At 42.8% G+C, this 22,976-nt stretch overlaps 1 protein-coding gene across 1 annotated transcript in view; it reads right to left on the bottom strand.

The window, feature by feature from the left end:
- The window catches only part of WRAP73 (WD repeat containing, antisense to TP73), a 38,760-nt gene that overhangs the window by 14,391 nt on the left and 1,393 nt on the right, over window positions 1-22,976 (bottom strand). Inside the window, exons 2-6 of the mRNA XM_019511650.1 lie at window positions 21,521-21,673; window positions 20,847-20,963; window positions 7,002-7,074; window positions 5,429-5,532; window positions 671-757 (exon numbers count right to left, since the gene is read on the bottom strand). Of these exons, the coding sequence (XP_019367195.1) occupies window positions 671-757; window positions 5,429-5,532; window positions 7,002-7,074; window positions 20,847-20,963; window positions 21,521-21,673 (534 nt within the window). The remainder of the gene's footprint in view (window positions 1-670; window positions 758-5,428; window positions 5,533-7,001; window positions 7,075-20,846; window positions 20,964-21,520; window positions 21,674-22,976) is intronic.

Below are 22,976 nucleotides of genomic sequence, written 5' to 3'. Positions count from 1 at the left end.
ATTTTATACTGGAACACAAATTCATTAGCTCTAAAGATTAGCGATATTGTTTAAGAAAATGAACAAGCAAACAAACTTACTGATACAAACTAAATAGCCTTTTGTCAGGTTATCCTCACCTAAAAACCACATATGTTAAAGGGAGAGTTGTCTTTTTCTCTACAAACTTATCTACACAGGCAAGTTCTTACAAAGCAAACTAGGGTGTAATTTTATAGAACACAAATTACTCCATACTAACTCTGCAGGATCACTCAGCACACACTAACTTTACTGCTCAGAGGCATTTCAAGTGTGCCATAGATTCACATCCTCATTTACCCAACCTTAATTTACCAGGTAAACAATCCCTTAGTGAAAACTCTTCTGTTAAAGATTTAGGCAGCTGTTCTCCCATTTTTCAAAACAAACTAAAAGTTAAATTTTTAATACAATACATATATTAGAAAGAATAAGCTGGATAATGTAGTAAGTGACCTCTGATGGCGAATGCAGGAACTGTTTGATATACACATGTAACATCACCATTTAACTGCTTGATTGCTTTTGCTACAAAAATGCTCTTACGCTGTTATTCTTTTTGACAATATACTGCTTTATGTTGTAACAGCAACTAGGAAGTGTCATCGTTAAGCACTTACAATCTTTAGAAACAAACGGTCTCTCATACCTCTAGACAGGTATCCCACACTGCCAGAACACATCCATTTGGAGCCCATTCAATGCCAGCCAAGTCTTGAGTTTCAGTGTCAAAATGCTTTCCAAATGTAGAGAAAAGAAAACTGAATAGTTAAACACACAGAACACCGTGTTTGCATACCAGCTCTACAACTTAATAGAACAATCCACTCTAAATTATCACTTCTACTTACTTAGATCCTATTGCTAAGTTAACAGATTTTTCCTGTGTTTGATTATATAAAACAAAATTCCTTTTCCTTTGTTATAATATTCTGCTTTCACTCTTTCCTTATTTTCTCTAGGGAAGATAGACGTAATTAAGCTTTCTTAATATGAAGTGCATTTCCTGGTGGCCTTTCATAGCATGCATTCTTTAGACTGCATAGTCTACTTTAAATAGAAAATACAGACACACTGTATTTTACTCAAATCTAGAGACAACTCTGAATTTAAAAGGACCCCCCAATAATTAGATCCCACACAACGAAAAATCTTAATTTGGTATTTTTATAAACAGACCTACTGACAAAAACTACAGTAATACCAGGGGTGCATCAACACATGCACTTCAATGCAGAATAGACCAACTAGCTCCACAGTAAAGCACCACCTTCTACAAGTGCACCGGTATTAGCACACAGTAAACAAATTAAATCCACCGTAAGAAATATCTTACAGCAGAGTAATTAACGGCCCTGAAATGCATGTGTAAATGGTGACTGGGCAGGGGCCAGACTCCTGGTGGCTGCCTAGGCAACGGCCCCACAGGTTTTGCACCCTCACGTTCCAGCCAACCCCAATGCTGCCACCCACAGCCTGCAGCTGACCACGCCCATGCCCCCTGCCAGCCCGGGCCTGCTCTGCCCCAGCTCAAATTGCTGCTGTCCCAGGCACACATGTAGATGCTCCACCTGAAAGCAGTTTACTTTGGCTCAAACAGCTCTGGAGTTTATTGCTTTGCCTTAATTTCACATGTAGATGCACCCAGTAAATCGTAAGTTTGAATTGGAGCTAATGTGAAACATTAACTTAATTTATATTAGGTTCTGTCCAGAATCTGGCGAGTGCTACTCCTTTCAGACCTACAACTTAGGACTGGTCACTTTCATATGTATCCTCACACTCCTCACTGTTCTCATAAAACATCATCTTCAGTTCCATCCATGGGCACTGGATATACAGCACTTCTTGAAGCCTTTAAAAATGGATTCTGAAAATACCCTTTCCCAAGAAGTCAGAATCTATTGGCAAAGTAGTGTTATGGTTGGCTTCATAATCTTCCCACCAGATCTAAGCACATGGTTCCCTGCCACGAGCGAGTCTGAGTACTGACACCATAAATTGTCATTAAAGGGCTTATTTACTGACATCCAATACTTGGAGTTGAAATGTCATACCAGCAGATCTGACTACAAGATCACAATTCACGGACTGAATTTTTACTTTCACATCTGATGTTAAATACCTTCTGAATGCATCTAACTCCAACATTCCTCTTTTCTTTAGCAGTGCCCCAGGTCTCCATTTCCACACAACATCTAAAAAGTCATTCATCAGTTCACTTGACATCCATTCTTGTTCTTGGCACCTAAACACTACTTTTAACAGAACCGTTTCTTTTGGCAGAGTTTTGCTTTCAGAATCACATAGGCTGGCAATTTTCTCCCATCCACCAATACTGCTAACATCACTAATTCACAACTTTTCATTTCCTGCATTTCTCCTAATTATGGATTTTGTGCCTCTCATGGATGATACCATTGGTTGGCATGTCAATATAGACTGTAGTCTCATCAGCATTACATCTCTGGCCCAGCAGGTAATCATATTTTGTGTAGCTCAATAATGTAGCAGCAGAATTCAACAAGTCTTTTGCTGCAGTCTGATGGTAATTTTTGCACAAGTGGTGTTCTTTATCTTGCGACTAAGCCACTACGTCACATCATTTGGATACAACCACTCACTACTTGCTTTGAATTTTTGAAGAGGAACGTTCAATTCCTTTGCTATTTCTAATGCCTTGAGTCAAAGCACTTCACGGGTAATTGGCATCCCCCTCCTTTCTCTTTTCTTGAGCATACTTGAGAACTTGCTTATCAGATTTCAGAAAAGTGACCTCTTTTTGGATCCCTGAATATTTTCTGTGTGGACTTAGCATTTCCGGGTTTTCCTTTTAATTGCTTCTATCAATGCACAGTTGCTTCAGTAATACTATAACTTCCTTCCCGCCTCATAATTATATTTTTTTAGCATAATTTACAACCTTCATTTTTAAGTTTATATCACAGCTGCACCATAATCCTTTTGGTATCTTCACATTTGTACCACTTCTTCCTTTTCTTACTCCATGGTGAGCATGTCTACATGAGACGTTTATTGCGCAGTTGACTTACTGCACAGTAAATGTTTCAGTGTCTACATGTGCACCTCTATTAGGGTGAATTAAACTAATAAACTCTGCAGCAGGGTAGTACTTGTAAATACAAGTATTACCCTGCTGTGGAGTTTCTTTGCACACAGCAGGACATGTGTACACACTGCTTTGGCTGGCTGGGGCACAGGGTGCTTCAGTGTGGGGCCAGCTGGCAGGCAGCCCCCGCACTGAAGCACTTTCATGCCTCAGCCAACTGCTCCGCAGCATATGGAGCCCAGCTGGAACAGCCCTGGGCTAGCAGGCTGACCTCCAGGTCCCCTGCCAGCCCAGGCTGCTCCAACCAGGCTCCACGTGCTGCACTCAAGAACTCTGGAGCAATAAGCTCCAGATTTTATTCATGCACATTAATCACACATGTAGACATGCCCGGTCTGTAATGGGGTTCCCCTACCACTACTAACCCCACAGAATTTGCCATAGTTTTAAATTTGGGCCAGTCAGTGGTGATCAGGCCCTGTGATCTGCTGCTTTCCCTGCTACCCTGCTGGCTGCTCTCCTGCCACCTGCCCCTCTGCTGGATACTTTGCTGCCCGGAGCCTTGCTGTGTGCAAGGTCCCTCACTGGCTAGCTTATGCTGGGCGCCTCGTTGTTGCCTCGCCACAGGCTGGATCCCTTGTCACTGCTGCCTGGTCCCTCACTGGAATTTCTAGGAGTCTTGCCATGTGCTAAATCCCTTATTGCCACTGCTAGGAATCTCAGTGTGCACTGGATCCCTCCCTACTGCGGCCCAGAGCTTTGCATTGGGTCCCTCACCATATGCGGTGTCCCTCGTCACTGCAATTAGGTCCCTCCCTGCAACATACAGAGTGTCTGGCTAGCCCCCGAGGGTCCCTCCTCCTTGAGTGCTAGCCAGCCCTTCTTGGGTCCCTCCCTGCTGTGTACTGACTGGGATCCCTCCTTCCTGGGTAATGACTAGCCCCTGCGGGGTCCCTTCCTGCTGTGTGCTTGCCAGGCCCTCCCCACAGTGTGCTGGGTGCTTGGCAGGCAGGTGATCAAGTGACTCCCAGCTGCTGCCTGGTCAGTGGGTACCAAGACAATTCAGCATGTGCTGGCCAGGCTCCTTGCACACAACTCAGTGACCTAGCAGGCACTGGTAAGGCACTGCCCCCGCAACATGCAGGATCTCTGGCCTGTATGTGCTGAGTCACTCTGAGCTGCTGCCCCAGTCGCAAGTGCCAGAGCAACTCAGCATGCATTGACAGCCTGGGCTGTGTTCCTTGCCACATGCTAAGTTGTTCTGGCACCCACCACTTGAGCAGCAGCTCAGAACAACTCAGTGCATGCTGGCCAGAAACCCCACATGCTGCGGGGACTGTGCCTGGCTACTGTCCACCAGGTCATTTCAAGCTGTGTCCAGGGTTCCTGGCCAGTGGGTGTTGAGTCGCTCTGAATAGCTGCCTGCCAGCACATGTTGAGTTAATTTGTCACCCTCTGAAGAGAAATCCTGCATGCAGCTTGAAATGACCAGCAGGCGCTGGACAGGCACAGTCCCTGCAGCATATGGGGTTTCTGGCCAGCATGCACCAAGTCCCTTGCTGTGTTCCAGGTTGCTCTGGCACCTCCTGTTTGAGCGGCAGCTCAGTCAGTTGGCATGGGCTGGCCAGAAACCCCATAGGCTGTGGGAACAGTGCCTGGCTGATACTTGCTGGGTCATTTTGAGCTGCCTGAAAGATTTCTGACCACAGGGTGCCAAAGTAACTTGGCATGCATTGGTAGGCAGCAGCTACGAGTGACCCTACACTAGCTGGCTAGAAACTCTGCATGCTGAGAGGAGGGTGGCTTGCATGAGCCTGGGCACCCTCTGCTGGTTGGCCATGTGACGGGTGCCTGGCTGTGCTCTCTCTTCACTAATTTCATTGTCCCCTGCGCATTTTCTGATTCCAGGTAAATCATGTGCAATAAGACCAGGCTTAACCCACGTTGAGTGGGGGAAGGGGGAACCCTCATCTTATAATCTACTAAATACAGCAAGAATAATGTTGTAATTTACAGATTAGATTATTAATTTGCAAGTTCTTTTCAATGTACTTGATACAATGTATTTTACTGTAACGATAATTCCTCAAGAACTAAAGACAAGATATTGGCAGGGCCTCACAACAGAAGTGTGGCACTTCAACAGTAAAGTTTGTGATAACCTGAGCAGATTTTTCCACATATTTGTACACCAACCAGGGAGTGAAAGAGATGCTCTATATTTGCAAGTCTAAACATGAAGAATTAAAGCAGTTTGGTCACTTAGTTGTAATTTCTACTAAAGAGTGTACACTTGAGATCTGTGCAATAGCAGTGGAATATTAAGAGATGTCTTACCCGCAAGAGTTGCCAATCACTGCACACAAATAGGCTAATGAAGTCTTTGCAGTCACGCCTCTCTGCTAAGGCCATGTAGTGGCCATCTTTCGTAAACGCTATCCCTGCCAAAAAGGTTAGAGTTTTATGAGGTTAAAAAAAAGTAAAATTGTGAAGTCATAGCAACAGCTTTTCATGAAAGAACAGTTAAAATTTTTAATTTTCCTTTAGCCTGTCCTCTAACAGATTAACATCTGTTTCTTCTATGGCATCAAAGATTAGTTACTAGCTGGTTTGTTACCTTGGCAGTTTTTACGTGTTAAATATTTAATTATTTTGTCAGGTCACATGTTTAGCCACTGTCAGATCATGTTTATGTAAAACTGTACTTTAATAAAAGAAGTAAATAGAGATAAGTTAAATAAATTGAGATGGAAGAATTAGTTTTTAAACTAAGAAATTCATGCCCTTTCCAATATCAGTTCTCAACAGCTTTCACAAAATACCTGAACTGCTTCATGTAAGGAAGAGTAGCATGATCTCAGAACAGAAGGCAGCTAAACTAAAAGCTAAAATTCTAACTTCAGTTCTGACACTAATACCCTTTTCACATTTCTTAAATGGCAATTAAAGCCACTTATCTCTTTGAGGATTAGTATTAGTGAAGTGATAATATATCCAACCCACTGGCCAAACAACCACATTATTCACTGCTGTAATGGAGCGCATTAGGCACTTTGCAAAACTAAGCAAACTCCTTGTTCCAAAAAATCCCACAATCTAACAAGTGTTACCAGAAGTTGCTCCCACCCTTCTCTGAAGAGGCTATCATTGTACATGGTGCAAGTCTACCCCTTCTTGGGGTTTCACTTCAGTGGTAACAATAGTCTTCAACCCAAACTTTTCTCTCATCAAGCTTGGATGAGCCTACCATTTCCCCTGCACATTCTTTCTTTCCACCATATTTCCCTTTGTACCTACCCAAAGACACTTGCATCCCTTTTTCAATCCTTTCTGGAATTAATTAAAATGCACCTGCCACTAAGACATGGCAGTAAATTACTTTCTCATCACACATAGCTCAAGCACTGGACATCAATGTCTTGAACCTCTGTACAAGGTCTCAATATGCCACCCTGTTGCAACCACGTTTGCATGGATCAAGTAGGGATGCATAGAAAAGAAAGAGTAACGGAGAAGGCATTTATATGCTTTTGTGTCATTCTAGGCTCTCTAGCTATATTATTTACAGAAAAAAAATCACTAGTTACTGTAAGACCTCACAACCATTTTGTTCAGCATCTTTTTTAAAAAAAGACATGGGAAATGGCCAATTAAATAAGCTAAATGCAACACTTGCATCTCAGGCAGTGAGAACATGATTACAGGGTAGTTTTCACTGCCACTGACTACAATAATGGTAGGACAGCTTGCTGAAGGAAGATATACATGCCCCAAGGCTGATGTACAATTCAGGTGGCAAGAACTCAGATGCACCCAGATCCTAAACATATGTTTGATCATTATATATAAATTCCATTCTCTGCTGCCATTATTAAAAATACCATTCCCATATTAGGTTTGATACACTCACCCTGCTGACAGGCTTTGGGATACTTGATATAAGATACAGATTTTGTACACAAAGACCAGACAGTTATCCGCAGCTGTTGGAGAGAACAAGACAAGATAGTATTTGTTTATCTTTGCAGCTGAAAAAAACTATACAGGGAACCTAGTTCCAGAACACCGAATGCTCCATTAGAAGAGCGCATGCTACTCTGCATATTTTTTTCTGAGAGTCTCATGTCAAAATATATTAGACCACAGAACCCAAAATATTTGCTAATATACAAGAAACATTCTTAGACTCCCTCTATTGTGATATTTAATTATTTTTTATTCACAAGCATCTTTTCATAACACATTTATATAAATCTTCTGTAAGGCCCATTCTATTAACTTGTCTAACAATTCATCAAGTTAAAAGCATCCACAGAACTAGTACTTTTGCTGTTCTGTTTTATTTCTTTGTTGCATTGTTTTCAGGTGTAATGTACTGCAGCCATTACAAAAAAAAATTCCACTATAATGCAGTATACAGTTATCTCGGATAACTGCATACCCACTTCTGAACTTTTAAAAGCAGGGAATTGCATGAGGAAACAAAAGCAAACAGCCCTTCCATGTTAGATGCAGATGTGTAAGAGTTTACATTGAAAAGGTAGTCTTACCTTGCAAGAAATTTTGGCAACAGAAGCCTACTATGTACATTAATAAATTATAAGAATTTAAAATGCAAGTAAACATGAAAGACAAAACAGAACACCAATTCTGCACTGTCCATGTTCAATTCAGTTGCATATTCCCAAATTTTCCCACATAATTGGAGATCAGCATAGGTCTGATGCAATATCTAGACCTAAGGAATGGAGTTAAGTGCTATACATCAACTGTGTTGTCTTTGCTTTTCCTTAGTTCTATGAGTTTAATGAAAAGCTTGACAAAACATTAGCATGGGATCCTAAGTAAATCTAAGATCTGTAAGCACTCAGTTCCCATAATTAAAAAAAAATATTAGCGACATTTATGCTTTGCAACACTTGAGCTACAAGATGCAGAACACTAACACTACTTCAATAAAAGTAATATTAGATGTGGATAATAGGAAAAGAGTAACTTCACACTGTCTGTGTCTTATAGGTCACTTTCACCTACATCAGAGGCAGGCGATTATTTTGGGTGGAGGGCGACTTACCAAGTTTTGGGAAGCTGTCGAGGGCTGCATGGGTAGCCCCGCCCCTTGACAGTTGCCCCGCCCCTGGTTGCCATATTGGGACTGGAAGTCTGACCTCCTAGCCCCTGACCTTTGCCACTGGACGTCCCTCCCCTTGCCCTGGAAGTACTCCTTTTGGGAGGAAAGGTGCTGTGATCTGGAAACTGTGAAAAAGATATATATATATGTATATGTATACACCCACCCACACAAAAATACACACACGACATCTACTATAAACCTATTTTAATTTTATTTAAAAATGTTTTTCTACTAATTTATGTGTTTACAAAAAATGTATCTAGAAATGGCTGCATAATAGCTTAAAATACAGTCCTACTGTGTGTTTTGTGTGGGCAGCAAGGGGTATAAGTGGCGGTGTGGTTGGGAAGAGTGTGTGCGGTAGGGTGTGGGAATAGTGGCTGGGTGTGTGCTGAGAGCTGGGCCTGGGCTGCCAGCTCCATAGTGTGCAGCTATAACACACTGCATGTGAGCCTCACACAATGCACCCAGGCAGACCCCATGCCCTGGGTCTCTGCCAGTCCCAGGGCACTTGCACAGGCTCCATGTTTCCACCCACAACCACCTTTCCCTGCATTCCCTTCCTGCAGGCTTGCCCACTGCTCCCTGCAGTGCTGTCTGCAGCCCCCAACAGGGGGCATCGCCTGCCACAGCCCCGCTATGACTCCACTGCCTGGCACAACCCTGCCACTCACTGTGGCTCTGCCATCTGCTGGACCCTCCAGAGCTATGCTGTCCATTGGGGTCAGCTGTGCCTGTGCTGCTGCAGCCCGCTGGGGCTCTGCTGCCCGCAGGGTCCTCTTGGGGCCCAGCCGCGGCTCTGCCACCACCTGGGGCCCACCTCCTGCTGTGGCTCTGCCGTCTCCTGGGGCCTGCTGCCTCCCCACTGCCCACTGGGGCTCCGCCACCTACCAGGTCCCGCTGCGGCTCTGCTGCCCACTGGTTCCCACCGCTCGCTGGAGCCCAGCTACAGCTCTGCCACCTGCCAAGGCCCACCACCTGCTACTGCTCCACCACCCACCGCAACCCCACCAACTGTCGGAGCCTGCAACAGTTCTGTTGCCTGCCGTGGCTCCGCTGCCTCCCGGGGCTCACTGCGGCCCCGCCACCTGCTGGGGCCTGGCCATGGCTCTGCCACCTGTCGGGGCCCACTGTACTGCCTGCCGTGGCCCCGCTGTCCACCGGGGACCACCATGGCTCCGCTGACCGCTGTGGCTCCACTGCCTGCTGTGCACTACGTGGGTCCCACCACTCCCCGCAGCTGCCACTTCCCGTGCTGCTCCCCACAGCCCCCTCCCACTGCACCGCTCCCTGCAGCCCCAACGCTCACCGCAACCACCACTTCCAGCCACTCTTACCTCATTTTCCACTCAGAGGGAGGGGGAACAGCTCCAGGGGCAGGGGCCAGAAGCCGCAAAGACTTCTGGTTGGGGGCTGAGGGGAGCCAGGCTAGCCTTTATGCTTAGTCACAGGCTCCCGCTGGGTCCTACTTTTTTAGAAGCTCCGCGGGCCAGACAGAACAGGCTGGTGGGCCGGATCCAGGCTACAGGCTGTATTTTGCCCACCCCTGGCCTACATAAACAATTTTTAAGTCTCAAACAATGTGAAATAAATAGTTGAGAAAGAACAGAGAAATTCTTGCATTTAAGTCTTTAATGAAATTCAAGAGAATAGGAAACAGTGTCAATTCAAGACTTAGTGACTACGTGACTAGTTAATAAGTCTACACTATACTTTTCAGTTTTTAAAAAATCAAGACCCATACTATTTAATTAGCATCTCTCTCCTCTCTCCTCAACCCATGCCAAAAAACACTACGTTTCACGATTATCCAAGCTCAATTTACGGAAGTACCAACAGAAAGCAAACTATACAAAATAAGCTATTTCCATGGTGAGTGAGGTATTTTTGGAGACTTGTGCATCTGCAGAATGCAGGAACTGCAGAGGAGGCAGTCAGCTGCAAAGCAGACCTCTCCACAGCACTTCAAGGTCACAGCCTGCATTATGGCAGCTCCATGTTACCATCTACAGATTATTCAATTAAAAACAAATACTTACTCTCCCATAGCAACAGCAGCAACACAAAACACATGGTCTTCATCAATATGCCAAGTGAACCTTGCATTTATATTTGGAAATTGAAAAAAGTTATTTTCTTACATGATGGAGAAAGGTATACTAGGAAGAAAGTCCTGGTACAGTACCATCAACACCAACACATCTTACAACCAATAGCTAATATAATACATAAGTGTAGAATAACTATATCATTCTCCATATCAATTTTAATGGTTTGTCTAAGAAAGGAGGAAAATAAAACCATTAGATGATGTTACAGTCCTGAAGGGAGATATGGTTGCCTGCTTCAAGGCCTACACCAGGAGTAGGCAACCCCTGGCACGTGCCAGGGTGTGGCATACAAAGGCACTTTGCTTGGCACGTACACCAAGGCAGATGGCGGAAGAGCTGTGAGGAGTCTGATCCTTGTTGTGGCAGTGCAGCCTCAGCCCATGCACCTGCTCCCAGCAGCTAGCCAGGCTGGAGCTCCATGAACCAAAGTGGAGTTGCTTGCTCGTGAGCAGCCTGGGCTCTGTGGCAGGCAGGCAGGGCCTGCCCAGAGCCCAGGCTGACTATGGCATGAAACTGGGAGGCTGCAAGTGACTGCACCAAGGTGCACAGAGCCCCAGCCTGGCTCACTGCTGGTGGCAGGTAAACACATACCTCAGGGCAGATAGCGGGGAAGGGGCCTGGGCTGCACTGTCACAACAAGGATTGAGCCCCTCACAGCTCCCCTGCCATCCGCCCCTGACATGCCAATATCTTACAAATTGAGGTTGCAAGTGTTTTTGCCACTCTGCCCAAAAACACTGCTGACCCCAGTACACCAACCACTGCCACCTGAGTTAGGAAGCTTCTACCATGGTTAGAATGTTTTTGTTTGTCCCTGCCAGGCTTGCTTAAAACTTCTCTGAAATAGCCTTCTCCAACAGCAGTCAGTCCTGGTCAGGCATAGCTTTCATTTGTGTTTCTAGAGCAACTGTGCAGACTTTTCTTATTTCACTAAAATGCATTTTCCAGCCACAAAGTCAGATCCTGCACTTAACTTCTTGGACACTAACACCTGCTGCACGTGGCAAAGTGCTGGCCCACCTATATTTTTACTAAATCCTAATAAGTGGTACTTCTGCACATAAGAATCCAGGGAGTCCCAAGGCAAGAGATTATTAGTTTTAATTCACCAACCTCCTCCATGGTTAGCATCATAAGAAGCTTCACGTAAAGAATAATGCCAAAGACTGCTTGCAAGAGAGGTCTAAAGAAGCAACTTAAAAGTTGAACCAGGGCTTCTTGCAAACCAGGAAAGAACATAGTCAGTTGCTCCTTTGCTCCCCACCCCTCTACCTAACCTTGTTTGTACCAAGGAAAATGAAGAATTAGTATAGGAAGTAGTGGCAGACACATGTTTATTAAGGGTGCACCGATAAAGAATTTTGGGGCAGATAATGATGGCCTTATTAGCCAGCCATATTGGCTAATACCAATCCAATTGTCAATATGCAGCCCAACAGCTTGGACAGCAGCGTCCACCTAGTAAGTCTGTGGGGGGAAGGGGCATGGCAGGGGGAAGGGGCATGTGGGGTGCAGATTGAGGCCCACATGGTGAGGGAAGGAGTGGAGCTGGGGCAGGGGCAGATGCTGTACAGCTGGGACAGGGCAGGGAACGGAGCCATGGCTTGTCTGAAGTAGTGAGGGGTGGGGGAGGGGAGTGGCTCCTGCCACTGTGCACACCCCGGGGAGGCATGGGGAGCACATGCGCCCCCCCAGATCTATGCATGGAGCGAGGGTGGGCTGCCCGCTGCACACTCAGGGCCTGAGGCTATGCCAGCCTTTTCCTAGTGGGGAGGGGCTGGGCCCAGGCTATGCTCAGGGCGAAGTGGGCAGCACTGGTAGGGGCGCTACATCCAACCCAAATTCACCATAGTCCCCCCCCATAGCCACTCCCCTCCCACCACCACCACCCGCCCTGAGCACAGCCAGACCCACCCCCCTCCCACTGGGAAGAGGCTTGCACAGCCCCTGGCCCCAAGTGTACAGCCCACCCTCACCCCATACACAGATCCAGGGAGCACATGCCCTCCCATGCCTCCCCTGGGGGTGCATACAGCAGCGGGAGCCACTCCCCCATCCCCACCCACTAGAGCCACGGCTCCATCCTGTGTCCTGCCCTGGCTGTGCAACACCTGCCCCAACCCTACTCCCTCCCTCACCACGGGGTTCTCGATCTGCCCCCTGCCCCCACGCCCTTTCCTCCACCACACTTACCAGCCCAGTGCTGCTTTCTAAACTGCTGGGATGCATTCCTGGCCGTGCGCATGCTGCAGCTGCATACATGCACAAAGCATTTATCAGTGTCATTATCAACCACATCAGTCAAAAAAGAGCCAATTGCTGATAATGTCAATTTTCCTTTTATTGGTGCCAATACGATATGGGTTGATGTATCAGTGCATCTCTATTGTTTAGCACTTTTATCACTCTCCTATTTAACTTCTTATAAAGTAAGAATCAAGTATTTGTTGTACTATTTTAGGAGTTTGTAATATAGTAACTAAACACTTGGTCTTTGAGGAATCCATGAGATAGACTTTTAATAATCAAGTTTTATATCACTGCAACTGCTGACTTCCGGACACACAAAAATATATACCATTATTAGGCTGTTCCTAATACAAGATTTACTTTAAAAATACCAACACAATGCCTACTCACATTCTTCTATAGCAACTGAAATAGTGATACAGTGCTTGCTCCTATTAATTGCAGTGTTAACTGTACTTGCTGCTGCTCCTCCCTTAATCAAATCCCACAGCACATATTCACACACATTCTGTGCCACTTAATACAAGCTTAGCAGCTGCAAACTCTGAATGCTAAAGTTCTGGGTTACAGTTTTTCAGGAGACAGGCATTCAAGCTAACAGTTTTATTACCAACTTAGCTTCTTGGTCAACGTGCCTGTTGGCTCCACAAGTACTCTGCACCTAAGGCACTCCTACACTGCCCCATGTGGGCAGTCTGGACCCTTCAGTAGAGGACAAACACCTGTTGCTTGTATAAAGCCTAAGTAAATGGGACCAGGGAACATCCCAAGGACAGAGAATAGCAAGATTGTAGAGTCATTCTAACCTCTGCTCTGCTTTAGCTTTCATTCCATTCCATTCAAGAAAAGACCAGCAAATCCACACTGGAAGGAATCCTGTTGCCCAGTGTCTGTATTGTGTAGAAGACAAAGCAAATGAAACCTCACAGGTTCCCAAACCACCTCAAGTGTACTAGGTACAAGTCTCTTTATCATTATGAAAAACTGTCCCCTCATCAAGCAGTTGATTTCTGTGAGGACCTGGGGAAAATTTTCATGATTGATTTAACTGTATTAAACATCTTTATTTTGCTGTTATGGCACAGGTACCCTACATAGATACAGTGCACACATTTTCACATTTTAGAATTCCTACATGCATTTGCACATACATTTCTTCTCCATACAGTTTCTTTATTTGCAATGATTAAATAAAATGGGATTTAGCATCCCACAGCACCTGAGGAGTCCAGGAACTCTCCCATACTAAATAGTAGCATCTCTTGTCTAATGTCACTTACAGGCATTTGTTTAGGAGTTAAGAGACCCACTTCAGATCTCTGCCACTCATTCCATGTGATCCTTTGATCAAGTAACATAGGCAGAAATTCTCCAAACTAGTTTTCCAAACCTAACATTTTACATTTCTAAAAAAACCCTCAAAACCCCACAGACCACTTGGATACCTACCATTAGATTCTCTCATTTGGAAATACTGCTATTATTTGTGACTTAGTTCAGTTACCCCATCTGTGTGACAAAGTTTTCCAAAACTGTGAAAAATACTCTAATAACACTTATGAAGTGTAGGGTATGATTATCTTTGCTTATATTTATCAACATGTGATTAACATCACTGTGAAAAAAAGTGAGCCTTCACATTCACATCTGTAGAGGCCACATTAAATTGACAATGAGCAGTACAGGTGAAGGGGGAAGAGTATAGTATAGTTTATTTAGCATGTATGCAAAATAAAGGCACAATACACCTTGAAATACTTAATAAATTCAAGGAAGGAAAAAAAAACAGACCATTTTTACAACAGGAAAACACAACTTGTGGCCAATTAGATGGGCTCAGGCATTTCTTTACTCATCACTCTGAGGGGTTCTCTCTCTCTCCCCTTAGCATAGGTTCCTGGATTAAGTAGAATTGTCAAACTCACATCCTGATGATAACAGAGTCCAGGAAATTTTCAGCTGTTGTTTTGCAGTGGAAAAACAAACCAGAAGCAGAAGCATTTTTAAAATAGCCTAAAAACAGCTGAGAAATAAAAAGTATTTAGATGGTAACGTGATAAACAGTCTCCAGTGCTGGGTTGGAGATTGTGCCCCAACTTTGACATCGACAGGCAGGTGTGAGACTGGTGATTTTCACTATACAAAACACACTTTTAAACAACCTTGCATCTCAAGTGACTGTCAACTTTGTCCCAGACTTGACTGGGTCACAAGGCCTCCTTACATAGCTGTGTCTGTCAGCGCGGGATTTCAGAGGATTATTTAGGGCGCATTCCTCGACAGAAAGTATTTTTCAAACCAATATAGCCATTTACAGTTACTGAGGATTAGCTTCAATATGTACATGAGTACACGGCCAAAAAACCACCACTAGCAATATGTTTCAGAACAGGTTCGCTACTAGCTTAACCACCCAAACTAAGCTAGAAAAGCTGGCTTATGCTAGACTAGAAAATATGGGAGTCATGAGAAAAGAAAGGCTTAAAACTTCTATTTCCTATTAACTGGAGAAGTAAATTACCTAAACCAAATTTTAAAAGGGGAAAAAAAGGAGCATCAGAAATTAGGGGAAATCTGAGTATCATACGTTATCATACATTAAAGGTCTGGATTCAACAGAAGTTGATCGTGAATTTACCAGCACGCACCACCATCCCTTTTTCTATTCTAGCTGAGTTCTTACTTACTTGGACACACAGGCTAGGGACAGAAATTACACAAACTGGTATAAATGATCGGAAACAAGTTCAAATCTGTAATGCAACAGAAGTTCAGTGCACATCCACCACTTTCAAATGGCTGAAACCGATTTAAAATAAACCTGGATGGATGTAGTACCAGATTTAACTGATTTGGGTTAAATTAGTTTACTGAACTTCTGTCTCAGATCCCCTCCAGATTCAAGATAACTCACAACCCCCAGAATCCCAGGATGCTTTGCACCTTCCCCACAAACCTGCGTCACAGGGCTAGCCTTGGCCCAACCAAGGGTGGGCAAAATGCAGGCCAGGGGCCGGATGCGGCCCGCCAGGCCATTCTAGCCAGCCCACCAGGCCCCTAAAACATTTAGAAAAGTAATATTGATCTGCCCTGGACTGCCTGTCATGCGGCCCTCGATGGCTTGCAAAACTCAGTAAGTGGCCCTCTGCCCAAAATAATTGCCCGCCCAAGGCCCAACCTGTATGCTCCAGTGCCCCCCACCACAGCTTCTGGCTTGAGCTACTGCAGGCATGTGGCAGCATTTCCAGAATCAAGTGAATATCTGTTTATTTGCTTATCTGTTCAATCTACGCAGTTTACACTAACCTGTGAAGACTGAATGAATTCAGCCTCGGGCTTTTTGACCGTCTGTACTTTGCCCTACACACTACGTAACATTCAGACAAGATGCAAGATGCCTGGCATAGTATATTCCATTAGAGAAACTAATACTATGGAGGTTTGTGCCAATCTGATTGCTGAACTGGAAGTGACATTATTCAGGTTAACTGCAGAGTTGCAACGTATACTAAGAGTGGGATTACAGCAAGAGCACACCCCCTTGATACCAGGCAATTGCACTGGCACAGTAATAGACATGGTCTTTACAGCGCAAGCTTTCTGTTCTGAATTCTTCCCCGTATAGAAATTGTTTCTCACTCTATAAATCTAAAACCGTTCCCAATTCAGAATTATAGCTGTTTACCCTACTGACTAAAATAAGCATGTTACTTTTTGTCCCTGGTTCAAAATAAAGAGCAAATATAGCCATAGGACAGTGAGCAATCTTGTGTTTGATGTCATGGGTCAAAATTATAATTTCTCATTAAATCAGAAAGAAAGCCAACCTGGATTTTGATTCCAGGATGAGTTTGGAGAGTTGGCAGTTAGAAAAAAGAAGTATTACCCTTTAAATTAAGACAATTTAACCTCAAATAATGTTAATGGGTCACTTTTCAGAACACAAAATCACAGTAAGGCTATTAGTTGCAACAACAACTTTTCATAAAATCATCATTCTGTGGAAAACAGAAAAGTCAAGATGATTTTTTTTTTTACATTAATCAGTCCCTTTGATAAAAGTGCATGATACTAAGGTGAAGTGTTAGCAAAACAAAGCGACTTTGGGGTACATTCGGCTGACTTCACTTAAAATTGTAGTAGGTCCCAAAGGTGACTCGTGCCTTTTTTTTGTATCATAGTATGCAGCACATCAGCTTGTCCAGCAGCAGAGAAAAGCATCCTACCACCCCCTCCCCTCCCAGTCCCCAATGAGCCACGCACAGCTCTGGCCCGCTCCTGGCAGGGTCACATTCACTGCCCTGGCTGGGCAGCACCTGCCTTTGCCTGCCTCCCTCCCTCAGCATGGGGGCTTCAATTTGCACACCCCCAAACCCCTTTCCCCATACAGACTTACCATCAGGCAGCTGCTTTCCATACTGCCGGACTGCATTCCTGGCCGCATGCACACTGTGGCTGCGCGCATGTATGCAGCATTTATTGGTGACATTATCAGCTACATCAGCCAAAAAAAAGCCGATTTCCGATAATGTTAATTTTTCTTTTATCAGTGCCAATCCTATATGTGACCAATATATTGGTGTACCTCTACATTTTAGCATGCTAGTTATCTTACTGCTTCTTCAGGTTATTCAGAAACTGAACACATATTATTTGTAGCTTATCACTTCAAACCAAGTGCCATTATATACACGGAGGCAGGAGACTGCAGAGAAACAAAAATGGCCAGCTTAGTGGGGGCACAGGGGGCAAGTGCTAAGTCCATTGCCTATCTTTGCTGTTTTCAAATATTTTGCTGGCATCACTGCAACTGAGCCATTTAAATGAGACCAATCAACAGCTCTACAAACATTTACAGGAAGCTCATTCTAAAAGTGATGGGCCACAAAGTAAAATGCACAAAAGTAATTTGTTGGTAATGATGAACCAGAGACCAAAGTCAAACTCTCAACAGCAAATGAGAAATGATGCGTGTTAAATAGCTAGTTATAAATGCTTGAGTCTCCCCTTTACTGTTGCCCATTGGTTGATCCTAGCATGAAAGGATCAAATGAAACATCTGAAGAATATGACCAAATTGAACAATGATGACACAGCTTAACAGTGAAGAGACACAAAAAAGGAAATCTATATAATTTGAAGAGTATGGGCACTTTTATATGTTCATTAATGAGCCTTTGCTACTGCACATTAAGTTTAGTACCTCTGGGTACATTTATTCATGTGGCGGGGGGGAATGGCACTTTAATGAGAGTGGCTCCAAGAGCCACTCTAATTAAAGGACTGCCATGTCTCCTGTATCAGTATCCCCATGCTTAAAAATGGTGGCAGGGGTGCTTGAACTAAAGTTTGTTTGATGAGTTATTGTTCAAGCACACCCACTGCCATTTTAAGCACAGAGTCGCTGATGTATGAGATGCAGGAGTTTGCTGGAGTATGGCAATTGCCACATCCCAGCAGATTTGATTAATCAAGTCAATTAATTGAGTCAATATCATTCTCTCTCTCAGATTAATTGAGCCCATTCCAACACACTGGAATTCCAGCCTCTCTGGTTGTGTATAGGCACCCTCTAATATGAGGTACCAGATAAAGGCACAGTAGCTGCGCTAATGCACAATAGCAAAGGTGAACCTTTTTGTAGCACTTATTGTGCAGCAGACTAATTCTATTGTGCATTAGCACGGTTTTTGCTGTGATGCCCTAATGCGCAGTAGAACAGTCCACTGCACATTAAGGCATCTCCTGCAGATGTGCCCTATGCAAACAGAAATTTATAGTCAAGTTGTTTTTTTAAAACTGACTATACCTTAGTAACTACTACCAAACTAATTACAATGCATCATTTGCAGGGTTAGAAGCCCACCTATAGCATTTTATGTTATTGCATAACAAGCTTAAACTAGAATGTTTTTAAACAGAGCTTAAATGTACACTTCAGAAAATATCTGTTAGTCAGTTTAGACCCATCTAGAAACAATACAGTTTGAAATGATGGTAGAAAACTACCACACATTAAGTTAGAAACTGGTTTACCATACATAAGATAAATATAAGCTTTATATTTAAGCTATATTTAATTCATATAGAGTACAGCACACCTACTATGAAAATAACTCATCTGCAATTTGTTGTAGGAAATTTTAAGTGCCACTAATATAGGTAGCCTAATCACACTCCTTTTCACTTGGTGGTAGGATAAAGAAAAGCTATTACTGAACCTATTTCGGAGCTAACTTGTTGACCTGAAGAATTACAAGTATGAACAATAATTAGTTAGTGTTACATGAAAACGTCAGGCTTCCAAAGTTGAGCAGCGTGGGTAGACAGAGAACCTTTGAACCCACCAAATAATCCCTGAACTTGATAATGTACATAATACGGTGATATTGGGTATCCTGACAGTTTCTGTCTCATATGCTACCCAAGACCATCCCTGTAGACTATAGATTTAGCATACTAGAGAGTAAATACAATACAGACACTGGCGTAACCCAGGCAGCTGTCTGACACAAGTTAATTTAGCAACCTGTTTACAGCTGGAGAGAAAGCCTATCCCGACACAGATGCCAACTTGGCAAAGGCTTAATGAAATCCTTTGGGGTCAGAGTGAGTTCTGAGGAGTGGCAACAAATACTCATCCATCCACCCACACACACATGCACGTGCCATTCTGAACTTACTTGCACCATGAAGCTGCAGCCCACAGTCTGGGTTACTTGAACTGCAGCAGCTTTGCCTGAATATTAGGCGTGTGTCCTTTTTTATTAACTTAACATTGAACACCTGGAAAGTGTTATCCCCATTAAGGAAAATGATTATTGGGAAGACTAATGCCTGAATTCACCGTGTATTGGTCCCCAGTCTCCAATAAAAATAAAGAAAGTGTTGATCTCTGGTAAGAAAACAGGGACCTCTAGCCACATAACACCAAAACAGTGCCCTGTGAAACTTAAAAATCCCAAGAAAATGTGTTCTAGCTGTATACAATTTCATTCACACACACCCTTGGAAGTGTTAGCATTCAAGGTTCCTATAACTCCCAATAACCTACACAAACTAAATTTCCCTTCACACCCACAATGACACTGATGTGCTGCTCTCCCTACCTACACAGGCTTTCCCACATTGATAACAGGAGCATCACTTCTGTAAAAACAGCAAGATACAGGTATAAACATGCAATGGAGAAGGTCAAATTAAAACTTGTATTCTACCTGTAAAAATGTATGCTTATATCCAGTCATACAAGATGCTCATAATTAGAAAATTTTGCAACCCAAACATACTGTAAAACTGTTTCATTAGGAAGTGAATGTATTGTTGATGGGCATGGTTGGTGCAACAGCCCTGACATCTGAAGTCTTCTACTAGTTCCCACACAAGAGCCTCAGCAGCCAGGAAAATTCAGTTCTTAGTTTCTTTTCAGTGGGTAACACTACCCATTGTCCCTGAACAGAAACTGACTGAAGTTAATAGGAACTCTTTAGCTGACTTCTCTAGGCTTTAGACCTTGCTCATAGTGAACCAACTACACATCACCTTGGTTTGGACTCCAGGCTAGGACCCTTATCCTGGAAGCACACACCACTTAATTTAGTCTTAAATAGTTCCAGTGAAGTCAATACCACTATTATACAAGTTACACATGCATGGAAGTATATCCAAGATTAGGGTCTAAAATTCAGGAGCAAGTTTTTGTAACTATTTGTAATTAAAAGCAACTTGGACATAAAAATTGTGCCATACAAATTACTTTCTCTAAGTAACTTGCATTGCATTCGATTAAAATATTATCTAATTCACTTACTTTCACAGTGTTCACTAGTGTTTGCATTCCTCAATAGGGACAAGAAAAACAGGTTACTTCCACTTTCAGATGCTCAATTAGAACCATAGGAACATTTCTGTTCATAGATTCTGGAAAAGTTTGGAGGGATTTTTTTTTAAGTCTAAATCTGAATTTTGGGTCACATTGTGGTATGTTCTTTAAAATGAAAGCTGAGATATATTATTATCCAAAATATTATTATTGAAACTGATATAAAATTCTATAGGTCACATTTTTACTAGAGGCAAGAAGAGCAAGCTGTAAATAAACAAATATGGGCCAAATTGGAATTAATCCAAAGAAATCAGAACAATATATAAAAGCACTTATGAGCAACACTACAGCTTTAAGAACTTCAGGCTATTTTAAGAGCCAAAGGGCAGACAGTAACATCTGACACTATGGGAACAGTCATGACCACACACTTACATGAAACTCTGTGGTATTGAGAATGTGACGACCATCCGGACTCCAGCACGAAGCCACCAATCCTGCTGACCCTTCGTCAATCTTGCAGTGCCAGTCTGGCTGTTCTAAAGACCAGACCTAAGTCAGAGAGAAGATCAGTCAGTGCAGCAAACTGAACAGTACATCAAACCCTCTTCTCCTCACTGCAGACCACACTACAGCTGAAAAAGAAAATTCCATCAGCACATATCGCAGAGGTCAGGAAATCTTTGAAAGCCTTTGGCCATGAAGGACTGGCGCTGGATTCCACTACAAAAGTAAGCCACACATCTCTGTGTATTAAGGCAAATTTTTGCCAGGATTGCATTCTGAATGCCCAACATGTCTAAAGATTTTGTTCCCTTTAACAGAAGCCTGCATGTATTTATTACCTTCTGAAACAGCAAGTTTGAGAGGCTCTCCAGGCACCTTTGGTTTTATAATTTTACTGAGTACTTTTTAAATTTACTTTGATTTCAAATAAGAAAGCTTTTAAAACTTTCAGAAGAGTACTTTGGGCTTTCTTCAGAGCAAGTGCTATTGATCAAAGCATGTTATTTCAGCAAAGATGCTGAACTAATGCTTGGCATTGGAAATTCTAAATTTAACACTAAGTTCTAGACAGAAATCACAGGCCCTGCTGTACCTGCCCTTACCTGAACAATCCCTCGTTTGTACATGGCGCATAATATAAAGAGAGAATCAGATGACCATTCCACATATTGGATCTGATCCAGGCAAGTGTATAGCTGAAGGATTTGAAGGGTGTTCACATCTCGAACCATCAAACGGTACTGCGCACATGAAGCCTGAAAGCAAACAAAAATAACAGCTTAGTTGCTACACAGATACCAGAGTTATTAACAATGCCAAGACTTATGCTGTATCATTCACACACTGCCCTGTTGCTCTAGAGTTCAACTACTTTGGATGCACCAGGATTTATACTTTTGAATTTGAAGGCTTGTTATGAGCTGCATAACTAAGTGACACAAAAGAGGAGTAAAGACAGATCAATCAAATTCATATTAAACACTAAACCAAGGTAAAAAGGAAAATGTAAAAAGAAATCTGGTTAAAATGGTGCATTTTTAAGTTAACTAAAACTAACCCAAACATGTATTCAAAGCTGAAAGCTGTCATTTAAAAACAACATTTAAAAAAACCATTTTTAGGTTAAAAAGAGAAAAAGTTGAAATTGTATAGTTTTTTCACATTCAAATTGGACAGTCAACATAAAAACAAGTTTTAAAAAAATCACCAGAACAGTTTTAGACACTGTATGTGCCCCCCATTCCCTCTGCCAATTTTTTCAAGTGAGAAAATTTTATTGTAAAACAACAAAAAAGGTTTTTGTATACATTTATCTAAATAAATCTTGCCACAGACTATGGTACACCAGTGATTCTCAATCAGGGTGCCATGGCACACTGGGTTGTCTTGAGAGCCTTTCAGAGTTGCTTCTGGATGCCATGCAATGTTAGCACTCTTAGGTGTGCAAACATGATCACAAGAGAAACCCAGAAATTTCAAATTGAAATCCACAGTATTAAAAGCATTCTGACCTGCTGTGGTCTTCCTGAGCTATTTACAAAAGAAATTACTCTGTTATCTGTACTTCAAAATCAAGTGAAAACGAAGTGCTGACATCTTTGAAGAGGTGCCACAAGTCTAAAGATGGGTGCTTTGACTTTATCAAGGCGCCATGAGTCTAAAAAGATTGAGAACCACTGTAGTACATGATTTTTTTTTAAACCCACAACTCATTTAAAATTAAACACCCAATTAAACAATTGCAGAATTAGAATCTACCACAGTAGGAGCAAATTCCTAATCCTTCCATTACTACTTTTAATTCTAATCTTTAATTCAACATTTGAGTTATTTCTTGGCCCCCATTAGTTTACTGGGAGGTTTGACCTTGAAAATTAAATATCTAGGCTGAATGTTGTCTGACATGATAAAAAAGATGAAGGTTTTTATTCCATTATAAATTACCATGTATAAATTAATCACACAAAAAGACAGAGTTGTACCATTGGGTGTCACTATAATACGTTAGAAGAATTTTTCTTTACACACATTAGAAGAAAATACAAAAAAAAAAAAAAA

Source organism: Gavialis gangeticus, unplaced genomic scaffold (genome assembly GCF_001723915.1).
Source record: "Gavialis gangeticus isolate Ggan-Ray unplaced genomic scaffold, GavGan_comp1, whole genome shotgun sequence".
NCBI lineage: Eukaryota > Metazoa > Chordata > Crocodylia > Gavialidae > Gavialis > Gavialis gangeticus.
This window is presented reverse-complemented; position numbering and strand designations above follow the sequence as displayed.